The following is a 26,100-nucleotide window of genomic DNA, read 5'->3' on the forward strand; positions in this document are numbered from 1 at the left end:
ATCCTCGAGTTGAACTCCCTTTGTTATACAACAACTTCCCACTATCTATTTTACAGTTGGTAGTATATATATGTCTGTGCTACTCTCTCGCTTTGTCTCAGTTTCCCCTTCACCCCCCACCCCCTCCCAAACCTCGAGTTCTCCAGTCCATTCTCTGCACCTGCATCCTTGTTCTTGTCACTGAGTTCATCAGTACCATTTTTAGATTCCGTATACGTGAGTTAGCATACAATATTTGTCTTTCTCTTTCTGACTTACTTCACTCTGTATGACAGACTGTAGGTCTATCCACCTCATTACATATAGCTCCATCTCATCCCTTTTTAGAGCTGAGTAATATTTCATTGTATATATATGCCACATCTTCTGTATCCATTCATTTGTTGATGGGCATTTGGAAAGCTGTTTTTAACATTAGGAAAAGATGTGAAAAGAAACTTGCACAGAATCCTCCATAGTCAATTATCTAATATGTTTTATGGATGTAAGAGCTGCTCAAATTGTGAAACTTAAAATATAACAGAGTGACTTCTCTTTTATGTGGTAAACCTAAGTAGACAATTGTGAGAGCCACTAAAAGCACTACTTAAGAAACATGCATTTAAAATTAAGAGTAATCAAGAGATAGAAAGAAAAACTAAGTGGCAAGTATAAGAAAAATACCAATATTTTAAAAGTTCATCCTTTATTATAAAGGTTTGAGCACACATAATTCCATTTAAGACAAAAAATCTAAATATATATGGATGTATATAGTGTTTATAGGTTTGTAAACATATATGTTTTATGAATTTTTGTTTATATATTTATATTTTTATACAGAAACAAAACTGAGCATTATTTGATGCTAAATCCATTGGGTGAAAGTTTGTAGGACAGGCTTTGCACAGTCCCAATTTATCACGCCAAATATTATTACAAAGATAAAAAGCTTCACAAAGAATAAATCTAGTCGATACTACCTTCCTAAACTGATCACCACTAATGAGACAAACTGACGTCATATGTCTATCAATGTGTTATAATCTGAAGAACACAATATTACCAAAAATGTTTAATCTTTATCTAAGAATGAGAAAATAGTACACAAAAACTAAATCAGATTAGGGATCGTTCTGTAAAACAACCAGCCTAAACTTCTCAAAATATGCCAGTCATAAAAGACAAAAAAACAAAACAAAACATGAAAGAACTCATCCATTTTATTGAAAACTAAATAGAAATGATAACAAAAGCCAGTGTGACATCCTTGTTTGATTTCTGGGTCAAAAACTAAACAGTCTTAACAGATATTATTGGAAAACTTGGGGAAACTTTAACTATAAGCTGTATATGTTAAATAATATTGTATTAGAGTGAAATTTCTTTGGTGTGATAACGGTATGGTTATTTGGAGATTGCTTTGTACATAGGAGATACATGTTAAAGTGTTTAGGAGTGAAGTATGTTAAACACATGATACAATATCTGCAACTTACTTTCAAATTCCTCAGAAGAAGAAACACTGAGTGACAGACCTAAAGCAAACATGGGGAAACGCTAACAATTGGTAAATCTAGGTGAACGACATATAAAAGTTCAAACCTACTTTCTGTAGGTTTGAAACTTTTGAAAATATATTCAGGAAAATAAAACCAAGTGAAATTATTCTTTAAATTCTTTATTTCATATGCCAATTTCAACAATATTGAAATACAGGTTTAACATACATGTACTTTTACTCTTTTAAAAGATTTAAAATACGAACAAATGCTACAAATTACAATCAAAATTTCCAACAAAGTACTTTAAAATAAGACAAGAGAGCTAAAAATTATGTTAAATTTCTACTGCAAATATTAAAAAGAATAAAGGATATTGGTGAGATTAATATTCAGACTAGGTTTTCCCTATCTTAATTTTTTTGCTCCCTTCCCACATAAATCTTAAAAAACATTCATTACAAATTGGAAGTACAGATTTCTTAAAAAATCATTGGATGATGAGTTGTATGATTCTCTTTACAGGTAAAACCTACTTCTCAGCAATCTGTAAGCCATCGACAGTGTAACTCCATATCCAAGGAAAAAAGCCAAACCTCGATTTGGCTGGGGAAGGGGTGTCAAATACGCAATTGTGTGGTAGATTCGTGCTCCAACAAAGAGTCTGAAATGCAGGATGGCAGTAGAAAGATCTGGACCACTCAAGGAATACAGAAGGCCAATACCAAGAAATGGTACGATATTTTCGAGGTCATTCAAGTGGGCTCTGTGAAAAAAGATGACTTGTAAAACACTAATTTCAAAATCAGCAGAAATATATTCATTTTCCCCTCTCTTCTGGAACTAAATAGAAGTGTTAATGGAGCCTAAACATGCAAAGTAAGATTCATTTTATTTCTCCCCAATTCCCCTGCTTCCTTACCTACTTGGCCTTTATCTAGAATGTCTATGTATTTTCTTTTATTTTTAGTGTATCTTAACATATCATAGAGAAGGCTTTTTGCACTTTCAAGAATATCAAAACTGCATCTATATAATAAAACTCACTTCATTTTTATACATATAAAATATTCTTCTTCTATAGTCCATACAACAGCAATTTAAGATTCTTCTCATAAAAATTCTTCTTCCCCAAAGAAGAAAATCCTTTTGGTTATGCTCTTTCTTAAGACTCCTCCCTCACTTGCGTTAGTCTGTAAAATGGTTACTGAGACCACCCTTGCCCATTAACCCAAACCACTAGGATGCCAAGATCAATTTACCAACTTAATATCAAGAATTTTATGCTGCCCACATCCAAATAACAGAACACATAACTACTCTTTCAAATATGAGAAAAATTTTGCCAACCTATCCTAAAATTACAAACGGAATTAGTTAGTAGTGATGGAGCAAAGTGCAAAGTGTACCCAAAAATGATAGACAATAAAGAGAAAGACATATTTCCTAGACTAGAATTTCATACCACAGCGAGAAGAAAACAGAAAGCATGGTTTAGACACAAGTTTTCTTCCAATTCAAGGCATCTCTGGCTAGGATCATGAATACAGGCACATCTGTTATTGACTTGACCTTTTTTTAAAAGTGCTTAATTTTCAAATCTGATACCCATGTTCAAGTCTCCAGAGTTAAAAACTGCTTAAGAAACTAGACTAGAAATCAAGGTTTTGATAGTTTATCAGCTATTGATACACATTTCAAAATGAAAAATATTTGTTTTATGTTACTTTCTTTTCTTTTAGCAAAAAATGTAATTAATTACATAGTGGCTGCTCCATGATCACCATTCTCCTCTCCTCCTTTCCTTTCTCCTGTTTTTTGTAGATTATCCTTTCTCATCATCTTTCTGACAAAGGTGATGACAACATAAAGGTATGAAGAAAGTGACAGTAACTGAGATAACAGTTTTGAAAGATTTAAATAAACAACTACCTGTTCCTGAATAAAAGCCAAGACAAGAAGGTATGAGTGTCCTCATCCCCTCTCTTTCACGGAACAACCCAAGGGTTACTGAGAGGGAGGTGGGCAGGAACCCGCTTCACCAATTACACCAAGGGTATTTGCTTGGGTCCTCTGAATTCTCTGCTGGACCACAGATACGTCTTCACCTCCCATCTTGGCCATGTTACTTTTCTCCTTCACAACATTCTAAACGGACAGACAATTAGAACCTATAATGGTGAGATCCTATGGAAATATGTTTATTTCTAAGCTTATATTAAGCAATTGACAAATAGAATGCACTGTGAAAATAGAAAAGAAAGTCAAGGACAATAAGGGGTAAAGCACTGCAGTGAGGGGAGAGGGAAGAAGGTTCAAGGGCAGGGCTTCCTTGGACCTTATTGGTCCCTCCATTTTTTTTTCTGGCCTCCCTCTCTATCTTATTTCTCTTTTTCAATTCTCTTTCCCTGTCCTTAGCATTCAAAATCCTCTCACAGATAGCACCCCTCATTGTCCTAGTAAGACCTGTTTTCAATGGAGCCTCATACTCTGTGTTCATTTATGCCATTTTATATGCTCTTCGGTTTTAGATCCTGCACCAGGCACATACTGACGCAGCTCTCCCAGTCAGCACCTGCTGTAGTTCAGAACCACCGTTCCACCGTAACCCCTTCTCTGCTCAAACAGCAGAATTCATCCTAGAGGGGCAGCGTCATTCATTTTTGAGTCATTTCTAGATGGCTACCGAAATCTACTATCAGGTGGACATCAGTGTTTATGTGTAATCACTTTCTACTGGGGTCTATTCCCCCCTTTCCATCACCCCACGTTCCTATTTTGCTTTCTTCTTCGGATAGATGCTCCTTGGGGCAAGCTTGCTCTGGGCTGACCTTCCCACCAGCCCTGCTCTGTGCTTCCGATGCTCCAGTCATACCACCCTAGCCAGATCAGAATCACTGGGATCTCAGCATCGTCCCAACCTGAACCAGAGTTGCTACCCATCTTTGAGAATTGTCAGGGGGTGGCCAGCTACGAAAGGAGGTTCACACCAGACTTGCTGACTCCCTTCTCTCACCCAAAGTTCCTCACGCTCAGCCTATAGTGGTGTGTCCAAATTCCCATAAAGAAATTTTCCCAGATTGACGTGATCTCTCCTCTCCTTCTCCTCCTCCCAAATCCTAACATTCTTCAATTTCTTTCCTTATTAAATATTCCTAAATACCCAGGGAACTTATACCCCGTATCCCATGACTTAACATCTAGTGGGAAATTGCTTTATATCACTCTCTAAGTACTACATGCATGTTGGTCTTATTTTTAGGGGAAAAGTTATAAACCCCTCAAGGGCAGGAACCCAGTCTTAAAGCTATTTTATAGCATTCCAATAAAAGAAGTGACACTGAGACACCAAGTAATCTCTCAATAAATGCTTCATTCATGCATTGGGGCCAGGAGGGAAGTCATCTGGCTCAAATCCTAGCCCGTGCTCCTGTTCCTTGAAGAATCCCCAGTGAGTATCACCTGGACCCCACAGAAAAGTCTTAATGAAGGGGTATTCTCTACCTCTGAACATAGCCTATTCTAAACATCTCTCCTCTTCCTAAGCACCAACCCCCTTTTTCTCTTTTCAATGCTTTCCTTTATTTCTCCAGCTGCCCTGATTACCTTACAGCTTTCTTTTTACCTTGTTGTAGGGAATGTATATGGTCTTGAATTCTTTCTAAAACAAGATGGGATAGGATTAAATAAATGCCTAATGTAAAAGGTTTTCTAATCATCACTGACTTCTGTCTGCCCAGAATATAAATAACCTACTTTAGGCTACTTATCTTGACATTTCAACACATATTACTAGTTAATGTTTTTAATTGTACCCCATGTGTAGCATGTATGAATTTTCTCAATAAGGCATACCTGAAAGCCTAACTTTCACTTCCTTTGTAGCCAAATTCAGTCCCTGTCACTGAAATATGCATATAGAAACAACTTGATAATTACATGTGGAAGTAATGAAAAAGAAAAATTCTAGGTTAAAAATGGAGAGCGGAGATTCTGGAAACTCTTTCTCTGAAAAGTAGCTCCAAAGTGATTTGTTAGTATGAACTTTTTTGATGGGACTGATTCGACCTCAAAAAATACACCTGGAAACTGGATGCTCTGCCTTTTCCTGGAGACGCTTTCTTGCCACACTGAAAAGCCAGTATCTGATCACCAGGGGGCGATGTACACACAGTGGCTGCACCTCCTCTGGACACCGACTCCTTTCAGAACTCAGGTCAATTGTTCTTACTAAATTTTATTTGTTGTTCACAACCTGATGAGAAGAACATCTTAGATAATGGCTTTCTCCTCTAGAAATACAATCCTACGTGGAGAGACAGAAGTAGGGGCTGAGAAGGAGAGTGGGGAGGAATCTAAAAAATCCCCAAATAAAATATCTTTTGCTAAGCTTTCATCTTTGATCACTTACTTTGATCTTCCTTTCAAACTTACTAACGCTACCAAAGGTCTACTTGTTGTCACTTTCAAGTTCTGGGCAATTTTATGAGCACAGGGTCATGATTAACATCATGTATGTGAGTACCTTCCCCAAAAGGGATGCACAAAAAGGATGAGACAAAGCTTTAAACCGCCTACTGTCTCTTTAGTGGTTTTCATAACTTCACAAAGCTTTATTCACATTTTCTAATTTTCATTCTTTTTCATCATAACCCATATAATTTTCCTCTGATACTGTTTAAAATTTCACATTGACTATCTGTCTTGAAACTATTTTAGATCCAGATTCTTGGCACAATCCATTTTCAAAACTAGTCAGTTTATTTCACAGGACTGCTGAATTAACAAATATATAGCTAAGTGAAGCAGAAGTTAATTTTATTCTAACTATCCAGGATAGACTTCCTCTTAGAAAAAGCCATCTTTGCTTGATAAATAATTTGAGATTAAATTTTTTGCATAAACAAAAAAATTAAACTAAATTTCAGTACTGGAGGAGCAGAAAAGTATATGGGGCAAAAGAAAAGCCTGCACAATGGTGCAATGCTGGCCGTTCTGTGAGGTGAAGAGGGTACCATGCAACTTCCCCAGGGAGAAGATACTGAAGGACAGAGCACTGTCTAACATACAACTTGAAATGTTTGTATTGCTATAGTGTAAACTCTGCACCTCAGTTTATTACTCAAGTCTATTTTTATCCACATTTTTTAATTGATTTGTTGAGAAAGTTGAAGAGCCAAGTTTACATCAGCCTAACGAAAAGCAGAATATCAAAACATGCACAAATGCAGGACTGCAGACTGATAATCTTTAGACTATATACTATAAGGGAATCTGCAGAAATCTTGGGAAGGGCTTCCAACTTTCCAGGAAATCAAAAGTGACTGTGCAAATATGATCTAGATTCCAAAGGGATTAGATGCTGCAGCGGACACCTGAATTACAGAAGTAAAATTTTTTCTTTCAGTCTCCCTTTCATTATTATTTATACTCACCAAATGGAAGAAGTGTAGTCAAATACATTCATGATGTTTCCTATCTCAACTATTCATCACAAAACTAAATATCTCAGTGTTTAAGTATGGCTATGAAAACTCTTCACTGCTTCTTTAATTTTATATGATTTTGCTTATCCCGTGAAATGTGTCTAGAATTGTACTACAGTTTAGATGAGCATTAGAAAATATGAAGTGAAGATGGTACATAACTTTAATGTTTCATATGTCAGAAAAATGTAACTAGCGGATTGGCAATGGAATCTCAATATAAAAAATTCTGCACTGGGGAGGAGGTCAACCAACATGGTGACATAGGAATCTCCTTAACTCCCCTCTTTCCACAGATACACCAAATCAACAGTTACACATGGAGCAGTTACCTGTGAAAGAAAGCCAGAAACTAGCCGAACAACTTCCACACATTGAGAGAATGAGAAAATACCCAAATCAAAATGGATGAGGAAAGGCTGAGAAAATCTTGCCATAAACCCCAACCCTAGCACAGCATCATACAATGGGAAGGGAATTCCCAACTCCCAGCTTCTCCCTGTGGAGAAAAGGGTTTAGATCCCATATTTAGTGCCCCAATCTTTAAGACTTTCACTCAAGGAACAGGCCACCCCCCAAAAAACACCTGGCTCTGTAATTCAATGAGGATTGCATCCTGGAGACCCACAGGACTATAGCAAACAAAGGCAAAGTTGTTAACAGGTTCATAAGACTTGTGGCTATTCCCCCAGGACTCAGTACAGACTGAGCAGGCAAAAATGCCCATCTCCCAGTCTTTCCCAGGTAGAGACCCACCTGCATACTTTAAAAGCTGCTACCTAAAGGTCAAGCTTCCAATTAGCCTATGCCTAGGGTCTGGCTTTAATCCTTCCTAGAAAAGCCAGTAGACACCTCCTCCATTTTCTCCTTCAACCCCGAAACAAGTCACCGGTATCTCCCTGGATGGAGCTTATACACATCTGCACCTCAGCTTTTATGGCTGCAGCCCAAGTGATGGGTCTCTGGATCACTGGCTCTGAGAGCCAATAGTGCTACCATTCACAAATCCCACAGGAATATAGCAAGCAAAGAAGCAGTTCTCAACAAGCACAAGCACTTGCTGCAGCTACCCCCACCCCCAGGGTTCAGTGAAGAGGGAGAAGACAAAAATGTCCATCTTCCAGTCTTTCCCTAAAAGGAGTTCATCTGTATACTTTAAAGGCTGCTGCCAAGGGTCAGGCTTCTAATTCAGCATGCATCTAGTGGCTGGCTACAATCCTTCTCAGAGACTGGAGTAGCCAGCTGACACACCTCCCACCTTCTCCCTCCAGCTCACTCCAAGTTGGCCAGTATCTCCTTGGAAGGAGCTGGTATGCGCTTCTGGCACCTCAGCTTTTGCAGCTACTACCAAAGGGACAGGCTCCTGGATTGCCTGGCTGTGAGAGCCAATAGGGCTTGCATTACCGAGTTCCACAGGACTATAACAAACAAAGAAGCAGGTTCTTAATGGGTACAGGAGCTCTCCTCACAATTATACACCTGGGCCCAGCAAACAGGGAGCAGGCAAAAATGCCCAAATCCCAGTTTTTCTCTGGAAGGGGCTTATTAATTACATACTTTCCTATTGGAAACTGTTGCTTGAGGGTCCAGCTTCCAATCAGCCTGCAACTAGGTGCTATGATCCTCTCCTTTGGAACACTTGAAAAGTCTTGGCACACCCTCAACAACTGGGAGACAGTGAAAACAAAGAAGGCAGCTTAGACAATCACAAAGGTTTGAAAGACAACCTTTCAGGAGCTCAGGCAGGCTAATTAACAAGGTCCATCTCCCACATGAGATCAGTCTATCAAGACTGGGAGAGGTAGTTGTTTTATCTAATGCACAGAAACCAACACAGAGAATAAAGAAAAATAAAGAAACAGTGAAATATGTTTCAAACAAAAGAACAAGATAAAGCTACAGAAACAGATCTTACTGAAATAGAGATAAATGATTTACCTGACAGAAATAATGGTCATAAGATGCTCATCATGGTCAGAAGAGCAAAGCATGAGCAAAGTGAGAATTTCAACAGAAAAAGAAAATATTTTTAAAGTAACAAACAGAAATCACAGAGCTGAAAAACAGAATGACTGAAATGACTGAATTAAAAAATTCAAGAGGAGGTCACAACAGATTAGATGAAGCAGAAGGAAGGATCAGCAAACCTGAAGACAGTGCAGTGGAATTCATTAATCAGAGAAGCAAAAAGAAAAATAAAGAAAAAGAGTGACAACAGCTTAAGGAACTTATGGAAAACCCTTAAAAAGACCAATATATGCATTATAGAGGTATCAGAAATATGAGACAGAAAAGGGGGCAGAAACTTATCCAAAGAAGTAATGGCTGAAAATGTTCCTAATCTGGAGGATGAAATAGACATCCAGATTCAAAAACCTCAGAAAGTACCAAAACAGATGAATCCAAAGAGACCTACACTGAGACACATTATATTTAAATTATCAAAAGTTAAAGACAAGGAGAGGACCTTAACAACAGCAAGAGAAAAGCAACTTGTTTTATACAAGGGAATCCACATAAGATTATCCACAGATTTTTTAATCAGAAATTTTGCAATCCAGAGGGTGGGATAATATCTTCAAAGTTCTGTAAGAAAAACTACCAACTAAGAAAACACTACTCAGCAAAGTTGTCCTTCAGAACTGAAGGAGAGATAAAGAATTTTCAAGACAAACAAAAGCTAAAGGAGTTAATCACCACTAGACCAGCCCTATCAAAAAATGTTCAAGGAGTTCTTCAAGTTGAAGCTGAAGGACAATAATTAGTAAAAGGAAAACATGAAAGTATAAAACTCACTTGTAAAAGTAAACATATAGTTAAAGTCAAAATAATGTAATGGTGGTTATAAGTTATATATTTATAATGATTAAAAGACAAAAGTATTAAAAATAACTGTAACTACAATAATTTGTCAGTGGATACACAAAGTAACAAGATGTAAATTGTGACATCAAAAACATAAAATGTTGGGGGAAGAGTGTAAAAATGTAGAGCATTTGTATGCATTCAAAGCTAAGCTGTTATCAACTTAAAATAGACTATTATCAACCCAAGATGTTTTATGTAAGACTCAGGTTAACCACAAAGTAAAAACTTATAGAAGATACACAAAAGATAAGGAGAAAGCAACTGAAGCTTACCATTAGAGAAAATCATTAAATCATAAAGGAAGAGCAAAACAAAGGAACAAAGGCATTCCAAAACAACTAGAAAAAAATTAACAAAATGGCAATAAGTACATACCTATCAGTAACTGCTTTAAATGAAAATGACCTAAATTGGCCAATTGAAAGACACAGAATGATTGAATAGATAAAAATAAAACAAGACCTAACAATATGCTACCTATAAAGAGACTAATTTCAGCTTTAAGGACACACACAGACTCAAAGTGAAGGGATAGAAAAAGATATTCCATGCAAATGGAAGCCATAAGAAAACCAAAGTAGCTATACTTATATTAGGCAAAACAGACTTTAAGCCTAGGACTTTAACAAGAGACAAACAAGGTCATTATATAATGATAAAGGGGCGTCAATTCATCAAGAGGATATAACATTGGTAAATATTTATGCATCCAACATAGGACACCTAAATATATAAAGCAAATATTAACAGATCTGAAGGAGAAAGAATAATCCCATAATTGTACAGGACTTCAATATCCCAATTTAGACAATGGATAGATCATTCAGAAAGAAAATCAATAAAGGAACATTGGACTTTAACTATAGTTTAGATCAGATGGACCTAAAATGATATTTATAGAACTTTACATCCAACAGCAACAGAATATTCATTCTTTCCAAGAACATATGGAATATTCTCCAGGGCAGATTATATGTTAGGCCAAAAAGCAAGTTTAATAAATTCAAGAAGTGTTAAATCATAACCAGCATCTATTCTAGCCACAGCAGTATGAAACTAAAAATCAATTACAAAAAAAAAAACAAAAAACCTGGAAAATTCACAAATATGGAGATTAAACAACATGCTACTAAACAACCAATGGGTCAAAGAAAAAAATCAAGAGAAATAAAAAAAATGTCTTGAGACAGATAAAGACAGAAACAGAATATACCAAAATTCATGGAATACAGCAAAGGCAGTGCTAAGAGGGAAGCTTATACAAGTGATAAATGCCTATGGTAAGAAAAAGAAAGATCTCAAATAACCTAACTGTATACCTCAAGAAACTAAAAAAAGAAAAGCAACTAAGCCCAAAATTAGTAAAAGGAAAGAAATAACAAAGGTCAAAGTAGAAATAAATGAAATAGAGACTAAAAAGACAATAGAAAAGATCAATGAAACTAAGAGCTGATTTTTTGAAAAGATAAAATAGATGAACATTTAGCAAGACTTACCAAGAAAAAAAGGGAGAGGACTCAAATAAATAAAATCAGAAATAAAAAAGAAGGCATTCAAATTGATATCACAGAAATACAAAGGAACAAAAGAGACTCTTATGAACAATTATACACCAACAAATTGGACAACCTAGAAGAAATGGTTAAATTCTTAGTAAAATACAAACTACTAAGACTGAGTTGTGAAGAAATAGAAAATCTGGATAGACAAATTACTAGTAAGAAGATTGAATCAGTAATTTAAAACCTCCCAACAAAGAAATCCAGGACCAGACTGCTTCACTGGTGAATTCTACCAAATATTTAAAGAAGAATTAATACCAATCTTTCTCAAACTCTTTCAAAGAATAAAAGAGGAGGGAACATTTTTACAAACTCACTTTACAAATATAGCATCACCCTGATATCAAAGTCAGATAAGGACACTATGAGAAAAGAAAATCACAGGCCAATATCCCTGATGAACATAGAGGCAAAAATCCCCAATGAAATATTAGCAAACCAAATCCAACAGTTTAATTGAAAGGATCAAAAGGATCAAGTGAGATTTATTCCAGGGATGCAAGGATGGTTCAACACCTGTAAATCAATCAATGTGATACTCCACACTAACAAAATGAAAGATAAAAATCTTCACAATAGAAGCAGAAAAAGCACTGCACAGCTCAAAATCCTTTCATGATAAAAACTCACAACAAATTGGTTATAGATGGAATGTACTTCAATATAATAAAGGCTATATATAAGTCCACAGCTGACATCATATTCAATGGTGAAAAGCCAAAAATTTTTCTTCTAAGATCAAGAACAATACAAAGATGCCTACTCTCACCATTTTTATTCAACATAGTACTGGAAGTCCTAGCCAGAGCAATTAATCAAGAAAAAAAAATGGTCATCCAAATCAGAAAGAAATAAGTAAAATTGTCTCTATTTGCAAATGATATATCAAAAATACTCACCTAATTCCACCAAAAACTGTCAGAAGTAATAAATGAATTCAGTATAGTCTCAGGATACAAAATCAATATACAAAAAGATTATGTTGGAGAATATCAAAACAAAATTCTCACTCAAATTTCAATAAAAATACAATGAAAAAAATCACTTGCATTTCTATACACTAACAATGAGCTATCAGAAAGAGAATCTTAAAAAAAAAATTCCATTTAAAATAGCATCAAAAAGAATAAAATATTTAGGAATAAATCTAACCAATGAGGTGAAAGATTATACATTGAAAACTATAAGACACTGATGAAAGAAATAGAAGACTAATAAAAAGATATTCTCTGCTCATAGATTGTAAGAGTTAATATTAATATTGCTAAAATGTCCATACTACCCAAAAACAATCTACAGATTTAATGTACTCCCTCTCAAAATCCCAATGGCATTTTTAGAGAACTTTTTAAAACTCCCCAAATTTGTGTGAAACTACAAATGACCCTGAATATCCAAAGCAATCTTGAGAAATAAAAACAAAGCTGGAGGCATCCTACTTCCTGATTTCAAACAACATTACAAAACTATAGTAATCAGGGCAGTATTGTATCAGCATAAAACCAGACGTATAGATCAATGGAAGCGAATAGAGACCCCTGAAATAAACCCATTCATGTACAGTCAATTAATTTTTTACAAAGGAGCCAAAAATACACAATACGGAAGGACAGCCTCTGCAATAAACTGTGTCCGGAAAACTAGATTTCCACACGCAAAAGAATGAAACTGAACCCTATCTTACACCAAACACAAAAATCAACTCAAAATGAATTAAAGACTTGAACGTAAGAATTGAAACCATAAAACTTCTAGAAGGAAAACACAGGCGGTTAACTCTTTTACTTTGGTCTTGGCAATGATTTTCTGGATTTGACGCTAAAAGCAAAGACAACAAAAGCAAAACTAAACAAGTGGGACCGCATCAAACCAAAAAGCTTCTGCTGAGCAGAAGAAACCATCACTAAAATTGAAAGGCAACTTACAGAATGGGAGAAAATATTTGCAAACCACATATGTAATAAGGGCTTAATATTCAAAATGTATAATGAACTCATACATATAATTCCATAACCCTAAATAAATAAACAAATAAAAATTACCCAGTTGAAAAAGAGGACACAAGTAGTCATTTTTCCAAAGAAGAGGAAACTGGCCAACTGGCCAAGAGGTACATGAAAGGTGCTCAATCACTAATCACTCAGGAAATGCAAAGTGAACCAAAATGAGTTATCGTCTCACACCTGTTAGGATGGCTACTATGAAAAGGATAAGAGATAGCAAATACTTGCCAGGATGTAGAGAAAAGGGAACTCTTCTACAATGTTGTTGGGAATGTAAACTAGTACAGCCACTATGGAAAACAGTATGGAAAGCCCCTAAAAAATTAAAAATAGAACTACCATTATCCCAAAGAGATGTCTGCACTCCCACATTCATTGCAGCATTATTTATGACAGCCAAGACATGGAAACAACCTAAATATATATACATATTTCTATATTTATATACAATACACTTATATATAAATATTTATATATATTTATATACATTTGTATATAAATATTTATAAATATATTTATACACACACACAATGGAATATTATTCAGTCTTAAAAAAAAGGAAATCCTGTGTTTGGATGCACCTGGAGGGCATTATGGTAAATGAAATAAGACAGAGAAAGACAAATATTGTCTGGTATCACTTATACATAGAATCTACAAAAAGGAAAAAAGGCCAAACTCATAGAAACAGAAGGTGGTAGTTGCCAGCAGCTAGGGGAAATATATTTCCATATTTCCCCCATACCTTATAAAAAGGTATAAACTGTCAGTTATAAGATGAACAAGTTCTGAGGATTTAAAGCATAACATGCTGACTAAAGTTGATAACACTGTATTGTGTTATTGTATAACTGAAAGTTCTACTGAAAGAGTAGAAATTAAATGTTCTCACCAAAAAAGAGGGGAGGGGAGATGAATATGTGAGGCGATGGATGTCTTAATTAACCCAATAGAGGGAATCCTATCACAACATATATGTATATCAAATGATGTTGTGTACTTCAAACATCTTACAATTTTATTTGCCAATTATACCTCCTCAAAGATGAAAAAAAAGGTTGCAATTTACATGACTTTACGACAAGGATTAACAAATATAACTCCAGAACTAGAAGTCAATGTGCTTTTAAAATAAGAATATTAATGGTATTATTAGGAAGCTGTGTAGATGGTATATTGGCTTATTGCTTTTCATTGTTCACTGAATTCTCAGTACATTAAACATAACATCCACAAAGGAGAGAGAGAGAGAGAGAGAAGAAAGGGAGAGATTTCCCAAGTTCATATTTTGAATATAATGCAAAAATACCTAGTTCTTCAAACTTTTACACAAGCTGACAGTCTCACCTCTAGATAAAGACGACAAAAACTGCAAGAATCTACCGTCCTCATTTCACCTCCTACCTGTCATTACTTTTGATAAATCCCTACACAAAACAAAGTCATTAACCCCAACAAAGTACAAGAAAAGCTAAACTGGAAATATGTGCAATCACAGTGATAGTTGGAGGCTTCCAGATTGCTAATTTTCTATAATTATGTGGACTAGGTAAAGTGATTGACTTTTCTTCCTTCTTCTTTAAGACCCCAACATCCTCACTTAACTCTGGGACCAAAATTCTTTGGTCAGGTAAATCATTTCAAGAGATAGTGGGTTCACCTTCGTACACGTTCCACTCTGTCATCTGTCCGAAGATACTTCTTGGCATTTTCTCCTTTGCCAAAGCCTGCACAGTCTTCTGGGTTGGCAAAAACCTATTCCAAATAACGAGAAAAAAGCCTATTTCAAATATCAAATAACATGGGGGTACTCTACCTGGTAAGTTGCTTACATTTTAGTGGAAGAAATATAGGCATCCAGGTTGGCCATTATGAAAAAAAAAACCAAAACAAAACTGGGAGCAAAAGATCAAACCCAGGGGTAGGAGAAAGCATCTATTCTTAAAATCCGAATTTTTATCAACAGTGTAAAAAAGTGTTTTAAAGAGAAGCATAAATAAGAACTTAAATAAAAACCAACGTATAAAAATAGTGAAAAGGCAGCAAAAATGGAAAAAAGCATAATTCTAAGTCCTCATTAAAATAATAAAACTATTATTATGGTGAATTGGCATTGTTTTATAGTAATGTTGATGTACCTTCCCTCAAGAGTATTAATATTTCCAACTGGCTGGCTCATATGAAAGGCATAAGTTTACTTGCCAAGGATATCAGAGAACAGGCATGTAGCATAAAAGAGTGAGGGCAACAAAGTATTTTGTACTTTGTTAGGACATGTGTGCCTCTTTTCTTGTGCTTTTATTCTTTAATAAATTTACTTTATTTATTTATTTATTTATTTATTTATTTATTTATTTATTTATTGGCAGCATTGGGTCTTTGTTGCAGTGCACGGGCTTCTTATTGTGGTGGTTTCTCTTGTTGCAGAGCACGGGCTCCAGGTGCACAGGCTTCAGTAGTTGTGGCACATGGGCTCAGTAGTTGTGGTGCATGGGCTCTAGAAGGCAGGCTCGGTACTTGTGGCACACAGGCTTAGTTGCTCCAGGGCATGTGGGATCTTTCTGGATCTGGGATCGAACCCGTGTCTGCTGCATTGTAGGTGGATTCTTAACCACTACGCCACCAGTGAAGTCCCTTTCTTTTCTGAATGAACTAAAACTTTGGTTGAACAATATACAGTGAAATACAAGAAGCTGAATTGCATTTCTATAAACACCAAATACATGCTCTAGGGCATATTTCTTGTATTGCTTCCTGCCATTATTATGCTATTTGAAATGATTTCCCCATTCCCTGACACTTGAAACATGCATTTAAAAATATTTATGTTCCATTATTTAATAATGTATAATAAAAAATACCACAAACTATAAAATTAGTCTTAATTTAAGCTGAGAAACCTCATAAATATTATAACATTTTTCTTAATATGACACGAGCATTTATTTGATAAAGATGTTGAGGAGAACCGATGGGCAGCAATGTGATACAGTTGAGGTCAGACCTGTCTGTCTTGTTCCTAAATAAACGCCTGGCACACACTTGATGTTCAATAAATAGATTTTGAATAAGTAAATAAATGCATTACAATGGAAAGTACATGAGATTTGAGTTTAAACCAATCTGAATTGGAATCTCAGCCTCATTCTTTATTGGTGTGTAACCTGGGGAAAGCTACTTAACCTCTCTGACTTGCATTTCCTTATCTATAAAATGGGAAGAGTAATGCTCATCTCACATGAGAAAGCGAACAATTATGTAAAATGCTTCCATGACCTGGCACACACACAGAGTGTCATAGCTCCTAACACACAGCACTGGCACTCCACAAATTTGAATTCCCTTCTCCTTTTAAGACAAGCAACATTTCTGCTTTCCTTAGGGTCACAGCATTTCTAAAGGACTGTGTGGATCTGGTGGTAGCAGTCACTTTACACCCTGCTGCCCTAACACCTTGCCCCATTAGAGATTTAAACATGTGGGATTGTTGGGTCACATGGTAGTTCTATTTTTAGTTTTTTAAGGAACCTCCATACTGTTTTCCATAGTGGCTATATCAATTTACATTCCCACCAACAGTGTAGGGGGGTTCCCTTTTCTCCACACCCTCTCCCGCCTTCATTGTTTGTAGATTTTTGGATGATGCCCGTTCTGACTGGTGTGAAGTGATACCTCATTGTAGTTTTAACGTGCATTTCTCTAGTAATTAGTAATGTTGAGCATCTTTTCATGTGTCTGTTGGCCATAACACATACATGTGGAATCTAGAAAAATGGTAGAGATGATCTTATTTGCAAAGCAGAAATAGAGACACAGACATAGAGGACAAATGTATGGATACCAAGCGGGAAAGGAGTGGGGTGGGAGGAATTGGGAGATTGGGATTGACACATGTACATTATTGATACTATGTATAAAATAGACAACTGATAGGAACATACTGTATAGCACAGGGAACTCTACCTAACGGCACTGTAGTAACCTAAATGGGAAGGAAGTCCAAAAGGGAGGGGATATCTGTATGTGTACAGCTGATTCATTTTGTTGTGCAGTGGAAGCTAATGCAACATTGTAACGCAACCATACTCCAATAAAAATTAATTTAAAAAAATAAAAAAATAAACATTTGGATATATGCCCCCATTAAAATGCAAATATCCTTTGGGAAGGAATGACACCTCAAGATGGTAACGAGGAAACACCTTGGGGAGGACTGTGACTTCTAGATAAAAGCAAGGCTCTGGAGGGAAAAAATTCAGGACAGGGACTAAAAGAGAAACGGTGGTTTCCAGTAAGTTGCTGAATAGGCATAGGGACCACACAAATGAAAAGCATCTAACTTTGTCAATGCAGCTTTGCTTTACTCCCATCACTGTGGTCATAAACCCTGCTTGAATATAGGTTATGTGCTTCAAAAACTTTCTACCACCTTCCCCAAGCCTCCAGTTTGAAAAAAAAAAATCATTCTTATCATGCTGGGCAGAAATATTATCCACTTAAGAAGTCACAACAATACAAAATTCAAATGCCTTGTCCCAATCATAAGAGGCTCTACTGACAATAAGAACTTTAATTCTGTCCCCAAAGGCATGTCCTTGACCTGTAATAGAGATGAAAACACCAGTTCTCTGTCTAGAAAATGTCTATTTTCTAAACTCTAGTAGGCAAAATTAACTTCGAAATCACAAAGTTTCCTTGAAAACCTTGATACTTCAGAAATCTCATATGCTTAAGTGGCATGATGGAAGGTAAAAGTACAATGAAAAAACCATTTACTAGTTTCTGGGAGAAAGCACCTATTCCATAAATACATCAGAACCACCTGTACCAGATGACTGAGTATTCATTTGTAGTATTAAACAATATGCCATTGGGCTTTACAAAAAAATAAATTAACAAAATTGCTTTCCAGAATCCCAATTCTTAAAAGAAAATATTGCCTCCAATGTCTTACCTTTCTTGTCAATCTATAGAATGCAGTTGCAGTACTCATAAACATCATTTTTGTAAGAACAATCGTTGTGTAGGAGGCAAAGGCCATGAATACTTCATTCTCCATTAGCTGCGTGAGGTCAACCATTTTTTTTGATTTTGGTCTGGAACCTTAAAAAGATTTTAGATAAGAAAAAGCAGATACAAATCAATACCCCAAATAACTTGACAATCACTTGATGTGCTTATATTGCAGCATTAACTATACTGTTCTTAAAGTATCTTGGGTTATTTGAAGAAGAAATAATCATTTAGGTTTTTTTTTTAATTTCAAAATGAATAGTATTATTTTTTTTTCTAGCTCTATATCATTAAGCTTGAAGACATCAAACAAGTACTGAGTGAAAATGAAAATGTAGGGGTTATTACAAGCAAAAATAAACAGGCAAACTTCTCCAAAGATAGACTAAAATCATATTTTGCATCAAAATGAGCCACAAGTTGGATGCACATGAAAAGAACAGAATCCATGGATCTCTTTAGAAACATCAAACTATGTACATAGTAGTATCATTAATGTTTGATTAGAGATGCCTAAGTTCTAACATCTGTCCTTCACAAACCCAACTTTCAACCTTTTGTCATTTCAGTAGTATCCAAGATCTCAGGCTCCAGGATTCTAATTCCAGTCGTACCATTTGGCTGTTAACCTTGGTTGAGAGATTTAGCCTCTGTGAAACTGAATATCTTCATTTATAAGACAGGAAGAGTAATACCTCTTAACTCAGTGGGTTGTTGTCAGGATTTAATTGAGATAACGTGAACATACCTAGCACAGTGCCTGGCCCATGAAAACCCTCAATAAAGTTTATTATCTCCTTATCACCATCATCACTATCACCATGACCGTGGGCCTCATTCACACCAACACAAGTGAAAAGGGGGAAGCAGGATAATGGAAACATAAAAATAACAGGCTTGCAAATACAAGGTGAGAAACTGGCATTTACGATACTTTTATAGAAGGGACAAGGGGAGGAGGATTCGCTTTCCATAACTCTTCAGGTCACTTCACATTCCATATTTACTCCCAACTAAAAGCTGTCAAGAGTAAACTGAATATAACTCCCTGAGTCTGGAGCTGGAAGTCTAGCTGGGAAAGTGCTCAGGAGGGAGGCAGAGGCACACGGGTGACAGTGAAGTTCAAGCGCGTGGGAATGTAGGGTAAAGTTGAAATTCTACACTATATGAGAGCCATTCTTTTTAACCTCTTCTGTTCTATTATCAGCCCTGCTACCACATCTTCTGTCTTTTCCACATAAACACACATCTTTTCTCATACCCAAGCTCAAACGCTATTTTACTGGCTTAGCACAGAGTGTCGTCCCTTGTAGACGTATCTGTTGCTATCTTTAAAACCCAACCCCTGCATGCAACCGAAAGTGACCATTCTGATCATTCTAGCCATCTACCAATAATCTATAAACCTATATATCTTTCTCTATTCTGTTACCAGTCACATAGTTGTCTATGTTACTGTTGAATTGTGACATAACTCACAAATATATTTAATTTTACATGACTTGGCTATACATCCAAATATACCGTGTACTTTACGTGCACTACCTTACATAATTTTCATAACTATAAAATTATAATCCTCATAAGTACATCTGTTTTACAGATAAATGAAATGGAAATTAGACATACTAAGCAGAAATGCTGGGACACAAACCCAGGTCTCTGACTTCACATCTCATACACCAACCACACTGCACTGCCTCCTTCAAGATACTGCAAACTGCTTAATTCTGATTCAACTAACATTGACTGATGTCTACCCTGAAGCTGGCAGGGCTGGCACCCCTTCCATTCGTTATCTTCCCTCCTCCTCCAATTACGTTACAAGGTAAGTATTACTCCCATTTTGCAAATAAGAAACCCAAAGCTTCCTAAGCAACCCCTATTTTAAAAGGTAGGCTAAAAATATACTCCTTGGATTCGGGCAAACAGAAATGTACAGTTGACCCTTGAACGATACTGATTTGGACTATGTGGATCAACTTACATTTGGATTTTCTCCAACACTAAATAGCAGAGTGCTACACAATCAGCAGTTGGTTGTATCTGCAGATGCAGAACCACAGACACAGAGGAACCAAGTACAAGGAGAGGGTGACTGTAAGTTATACGTGGATTTTTGACTGCACAGAGGGCTGACCCTTCCAGCCCCTGGGTTGTTCAAGGGTCAACTGTATTTAGTTTAAACACACAGACAGACACACACACGCACACAGTAGCCAATTAACCCACCTCCACGAGTCAGTAGTCTTGAAAGCAAGTATGATAGAATCTGCCAACTAAAGAATGTCACTCGCCATCTGATTCTACGAGAATGCCAATGCAGTCTCTGACCTTTAACACACCCTGAAAGGAATGCAGGGCGGATCAGGAATGAGGCATTGTGTGCTCTGGGAGAAAGTGGCAGAAGAGGCCTTCAGAGAATTAGATATTTTCAGGAGAAACTTGGATGAGCCCAATTTCTTGCATCTTCTCATACCTAGAAAAGCACTAACATCATTAATGGAGACATCTGTTTCTCTAAACCAACAGCAACCATCTACCAAGATGTGTGTCGGACTGCACACTCCCCCGCTATCAAAATCATGCATAGACTGACCTCCCCCCACCTCTTCAGAGCACTTCCTCAGAGCTGTAGTCTGCTGGAAGCCCCAACTAAAGCTGAACTCACAGCTCTCATTCATGTGGTTTTTTTCCGTTGACATCTCTCAGTGCAAGATAATACTTTTAGCAACATTTAATGTATCTGCTCTTGTTCTAGTATGGGTGGGGGAAGTCATGGATAAAATGCACTCTCCTTCAGTGTGCACATAAGAGTAACTGGCTTAATAAGGAATCCCTAAGTCCTATGCCTCTGGACAGAGATCTTAAGAAACACAGCAGGGATATTATTTTTTTAAAAATTTAAGAGAAGTTTGTCAAGTAGGAAGTGCTGTTATTCAACCCCAATTTTAAAAGTCAAACAGTTTCTGTACGTCCCCACTAACGCCCTCAGAATGAAACCGTTGTATTTAGCAACGGAACAGCAAGTCCAGAGGATGGTTTTCTCTCAGTGAAAATGGGTATTGAAAGAATAGAGAAAAAGTGGAAGACTTCCAAAACCATTGGTGGGAAAAGAACACAAAGACAAGAGCAGTTGTGTAACAGGGAAGAGCTAAATTGGACTCCATGTTCGATCTGTTGTTTTTTTTGTTGTTCGATTTGTTGTTTTTTTTACTTTCTTTGCTTTTCGTTGCTTTTGTTATTATAACCACACATAACGGCCTGTCTCAGGGAACCCCGCCCCTCTGCTGTTCAGCTCAGAGGGAGACAATCTGACCCTGCCCCGCCAGTGAACGCTGCAAGAAAGAAGAAATTAACACATCCCCTCAACCGAGGCTGGTCATGCCAGGAGATGTTTTGCAAGACTGAGGGCCCTTTTACTTTACTCCCCCTCCACCTCTTCCTCTCTATTCTTTCCTTTTACTTTACTCCCTCACCACCTCTCCCTCTCTGATTCTACAAAGGAAACCAGCATCCAGACCCCAATAAGATGGTTTTTCAGAGACACTGGACTGCCACCTTCTCGGTCTGCCGGCTTTTCGAATAGGTCGTATTCCTTGCCTCCACACCTCCTCTCCGATTCACTGGCCTGTCGTGTGGGGAGCAGAGCGAGCTTGTACTCGGTAACAGCTGGAGGCAAAGGTCAATGGGTGGCTTTTTCTCTAAATGTGAACAACACACAAAGGGCAGTTCACAGGGAGGGTTTCTCAATCACCGAGAAGGTGGCTTAGCTCCTCAAGTCTGTGGCTTTGGGAGGCAGGCCAATACTGAGCTTCTGATATCACACCCTATGGGTCCACGAATCGCCTCTCAGGATCAACACGGTCCACTCTCAGCATATCTGAGGGTGGGGTAAGGAGGGTTAAAGGTAAGACATTAAGAAACAGGGAGTCATTTATAGCACGAAATTAGGCGGTGCTGATCTAGAGTTTCTTTTTCAAAGCTGATTTGTCATTAAGTTGCCTTGAACATACACCATGGCTGGACACTGCACTCCAAAAAAAGGGACTGGAAGGTTTGCATGTGAAAGGTCACCATCTTGGGAGAAGAGCAGTAAAGTAGCAATAATAATTCAGAAAGTAAAGTGTTCAGTGATTTGAGTAGTCTAAGAATGCAGTAGAAATAATCTACGAAAAGTAAGCAGAGCAAAACATGAAACTTGGTGATGAGTTAAAGAAAGTAAATTATTCCAATGATGAATTCTGTTTGGATGGTGTGTTGTTCCTTTTATTGTCCAGCGTTGGTTGGCACAGTAGAGAATATCTTTACCTATCTAGCTGGGTGGGGGGAGCTCAGTCCCCTAATGTGGAGGCGATGCCTTTACAAAGGACAAAGAGCTGAGTGTCGAGCTCACAGACTCTGGAACTAGACTGTGGTCCAGGTGGATGCAACTTTGCCACTTACCCACTGCAATTAATTTACCTTACTTGTAAAATGAGGTTAATAATACTTCCTACCTCACAGGACTATTGTGAGCATTAAGGGAATAAAGCATAAAGTGCTTAGAAAGGCAGTGGGACCTGGTAAGTGCTATGTAAGTATCTGGTAAACAAATAAGCTCTTGGTGCCATTCTAGGCACTGAGGATACAATTTTAGAGTTTTCAAAAGTCATCATATTACCTCACTTGAGAATTTGGAGAACTCTAAGGTAGTCAGAGCAAATAATATTTGTCTCTACCTTTAACATATAAGGAAACCTAACACAGAGAGGAAGAATGAGTAATCTGACTCCAATTCACCGTGGAACCCAGTTTTCTCAAGTGTTGAACTTGTGGGCTATCTACCGTCAAGGCTAAAAATTCTAGACTGCCCTAGCCTTCTGGGGGCCTCTTTCTGTTAAATCTCCTTCCTGTCTTGTCCTCCTCACCCCCCAGAACCCCACCCCGTTCCCTTAGTATCTATCACAGTTGAGTTATAGCTACTACCAACTGAGAAATATCCCTCCTCTCTTTATAGGCTCTTAGCCAAAAAGAGCAAAGTTCTCTTATCCTCAGTGGCCTTTCTACATCAACATTGTGCAACACACAACATGTGAGCACACATTCCGTTGCCCATGACTCTGCAATTTTAGACCTTCTTAAAGCAGCAAAACACTACCCATGAGATAAAGAAAAAACATAATTCAGTGGTCTCGTTGCTGTTTATGGGTTCTAGAATTTACCCAATAGACAGAGGTGACTGCAGACAAGGCCTCCTATGTTTCTGGGCCCAGGTGTTAGCAGGAGAATGCTTCTGGCTCTGGGAGGAAACTCAGCGGACTATGCTGAGCTCCTTTTCCAGCCTCCACTGGAGTTAAGCAACTCCACTCTCAAACAAACCCTCAGAAAAACTGTCCTTGTCTGCCACAGAGAGTAATATTCAAATTTGGACCGATTTGCCGTTTTTCAAGATGACCAAAGATGGTCAACACACGTAAGCCTTTTATTTTGGAAAAAGCAGAAGACAGCAAAACTCAATACCAGCCTAACTCCCAGGTGATGCAAAAGGTGCATCTAGTTTGGTATTCATAGCAGGCTAGGGCTCTGAGAACAGTGGGCTAGACTGGCTTAAAGCCTATTCGCTGGGGGCCTGGAGAAGTTTCCAAGGCCATTCAACAATGTTTGATTACAGTCCAACTGGCACTTTCTTGGAGAATAAACAGTCAGAGGATAAAGGAGAAAATAAAAGTGGTGCCAGGACTACCAAGAAGCCTTGGGACTATTTCAAAGGAAGCAGGCAGGTGGAATCTGCATGCATCCTGTCCCCACCGCTCCAGTCCAGCAATGGCAGTAGCAGCTGAGGCCTTCACTCCCAAAGAAGGCTTTTCTTTCTCCTTTACTCCTTCTGCATGGCTTTAGCCTCCAGACTGTAGAATTGAGAAGCCTCCCAGGGAGTTTCAGCATTTGCTTTCCAGTCAGCTGACTAATAATCTCTAATTCATCTAATACAGTCTAATTCATGTCCTCCTGCACTTTGTTAATTATTATTATTATTATTTAACTTGCTGATATTCCTGTGGCCTATCAAAGCAAGCCAAGAGAAGCAAGTCCTATCTTTCAGGAGGTACACAGGCCAGTGTGTCCTTGAACTCAGAGTTGCTGCAGGATTTTACACTTTAGGATGAACAGGAGTTGCTTAAACTGCAGCTACTTCCTAGATTACTATTACTTGCACGTACTTTTTACTCCCCAAAAGTTCAAGGGGGCCCTTTCAAAGTGGATGCTACCTCGGTTTGAGAATTAAAAGTGGGTCAATCATCACTTAAACACAAAAAGACTTACTCTCTCAAGTTTTAGTCCTGGAATTTGACAACTAACCTACAAGGGGGGACAGGAAAGAAACTCTCTTTTAAAAGTGATGGATTGAAAAGCAAGCGTACAGCAGGTACACGGAGCAAAGAAGTTTCAGGTCGACAGAGACCCTCAAGCCTACAACTGCCACCCCCGTCCCCTTCCCGCCGCCACCCTCTCCTTACCCTCTTTTTACACACCCCCTCGGGCACGTACGGTGAATGAGCAGAAGAAAGACCGCGAACTGGTCCCAGAGGCCGGTGGCACGGGCGCTCGGTGACTTTCACTGCGCGGGCGGGCTGGCGGGCGGGCGGCAGGCGCCACGCCCCCTCTGGTTAATTTCCTCTGCATTTGCTCTGGGCCGCTGAAGGCGTGACTTCCAACTTCGCCAAGCTCCGCCCCTAAATCGCCTGATTTTTCTCTCCAGGGATAACCCCCTCCCACAGGTTCCTCCCTCTGAACCCTTCTTTCGCCGCGGGCGGAAGTCCTCCTCCCAGAAGGCCCTTCCGCCGCTGCAGCGCCTCGGGACATTAGCGACTGTACGGGAACATTTCAAGTTTGCGCGTGGGAAAGGAGGCCGACTTTTATGTAGCTGCAAACAACTGTAAAAGGTCTCAATGTTGAAAGCGTTGAAAGCTTTAGAGAATATTTAAATGGGGGTAGGGGTGGGGGAGGACGCCGGTTAAAAGTCATTGATAAAATTACCTTCTGTTGAACTTCCCTCTTCCTGCCCCTCTTCCTGCTCTGGTCCGAAGGCTTCCCGGAAAGGCTGGCACTGACACAATGCAACGTTTGGTGAAGATCACCTATAGTCTAACAAATTCGTGATCCTAGATAATTCGCTACCTCACCCTGTTCCCTGCTGTTCAGAGTCCAAAATGGAACTGAAAGAGCTTAAGCTGGATGAGTTCATTACACAATCACCTTCGTATGGTTTTTGCAGGGACTTTTAGGAGAGTGTTTTAGGAAGGCGTAATTATTCTAACACCAATATTAAGGATATTTTCAAGCTTCCTAGTGTCAACTTAAAAAAATGCGCAACCTGAGAGTTGTGAGTTAAGTTCTACTTAGGGCAACATGAGCACTGCAGCCCGGCAGACAGCATCCCAGATAGGTCTAAGAAACTGCTCCAAAACGAAGGGGAAAGGTCAGTTTATATGTGATTTTGCTGAAGGGGGAGTACATGCCATCAAGCACATATGTTTTAGCAGAAGGTGTCTGCTAGTCACGAGGAGCAGTTAAGCCACCATGAAGGATTTTAGTGTTTTTCTAGGTGTGAGGAGATAATAAGAATTGGGCTCATAAAATTGGCTTCTGAAAATATCTGACTACCTGAAGACCTGGTCTGCCAGTTGTTCGCAGAGCACAGTGTGCC

At 38.1% G+C, this 26,100-nt stretch overlaps 1 protein-coding gene across 5 annotated transcripts; it reads right to left on the minus strand.

Annotated features, from left to right (window-relative positions):
• Positions 1 to 1,182: 1,182 nt before the first annotated feature.
• MGST1 (microsomal glutathione S-transferase 1) lies at positions 1,183 to 25,553 on the minus strand. 5 transcript variants are annotated; one of them, XM_057702372.1, is made up of 4 exons: positions 25,431 to 25,553; positions 18,355 to 18,503; positions 15,061 to 15,155; positions 1,183 to 2,247 (listed from the first exon to the last, which is right to left on the minus strand). In XM_057702372.1, the coding sequence occupies exons 2-4, from the start codon at positions 18,478 to 18,480 to the stop codon at positions 2,001 to 2,003; spliced, it is 468 nt and encodes a 155-aa protein (XP_057558355.1). In that variant the 5' UTR covers positions 18,481 to 18,503; positions 25,431 to 25,553; the 3' UTR covers positions 1,183 to 2,000. The 5 variants fall into 5 exon arrangements, with proteins under 5 accessions (XP_057558355.1, XP_057558352.1, XP_057558351.1 ...); XM_057702369.1 differs by lacking the exon at positions 25,431 to 25,553 and adding an exon at positions 24,942 to 25,065; XM_057702368.1 differs by lacking the exon at positions 25,431 to 25,553 and adding an exon at positions 24,911 to 25,051.
• Positions 25,554 to 26,100: the final 547 nt, after the last annotated feature.

The sequence above is a fragment of the Hippopotamus amphibius genome, chromosome 12 (genome assembly GCF_030028045.1).
Source record: "Hippopotamus amphibius kiboko isolate mHipAmp2 chromosome 12, mHipAmp2.hap2, whole genome shotgun sequence".
Classification (NCBI taxonomy): Eukaryota; Metazoa; Chordata; class Mammalia; order Artiodactyla; family Hippopotamidae; genus Hippopotamus; species Hippopotamus amphibius.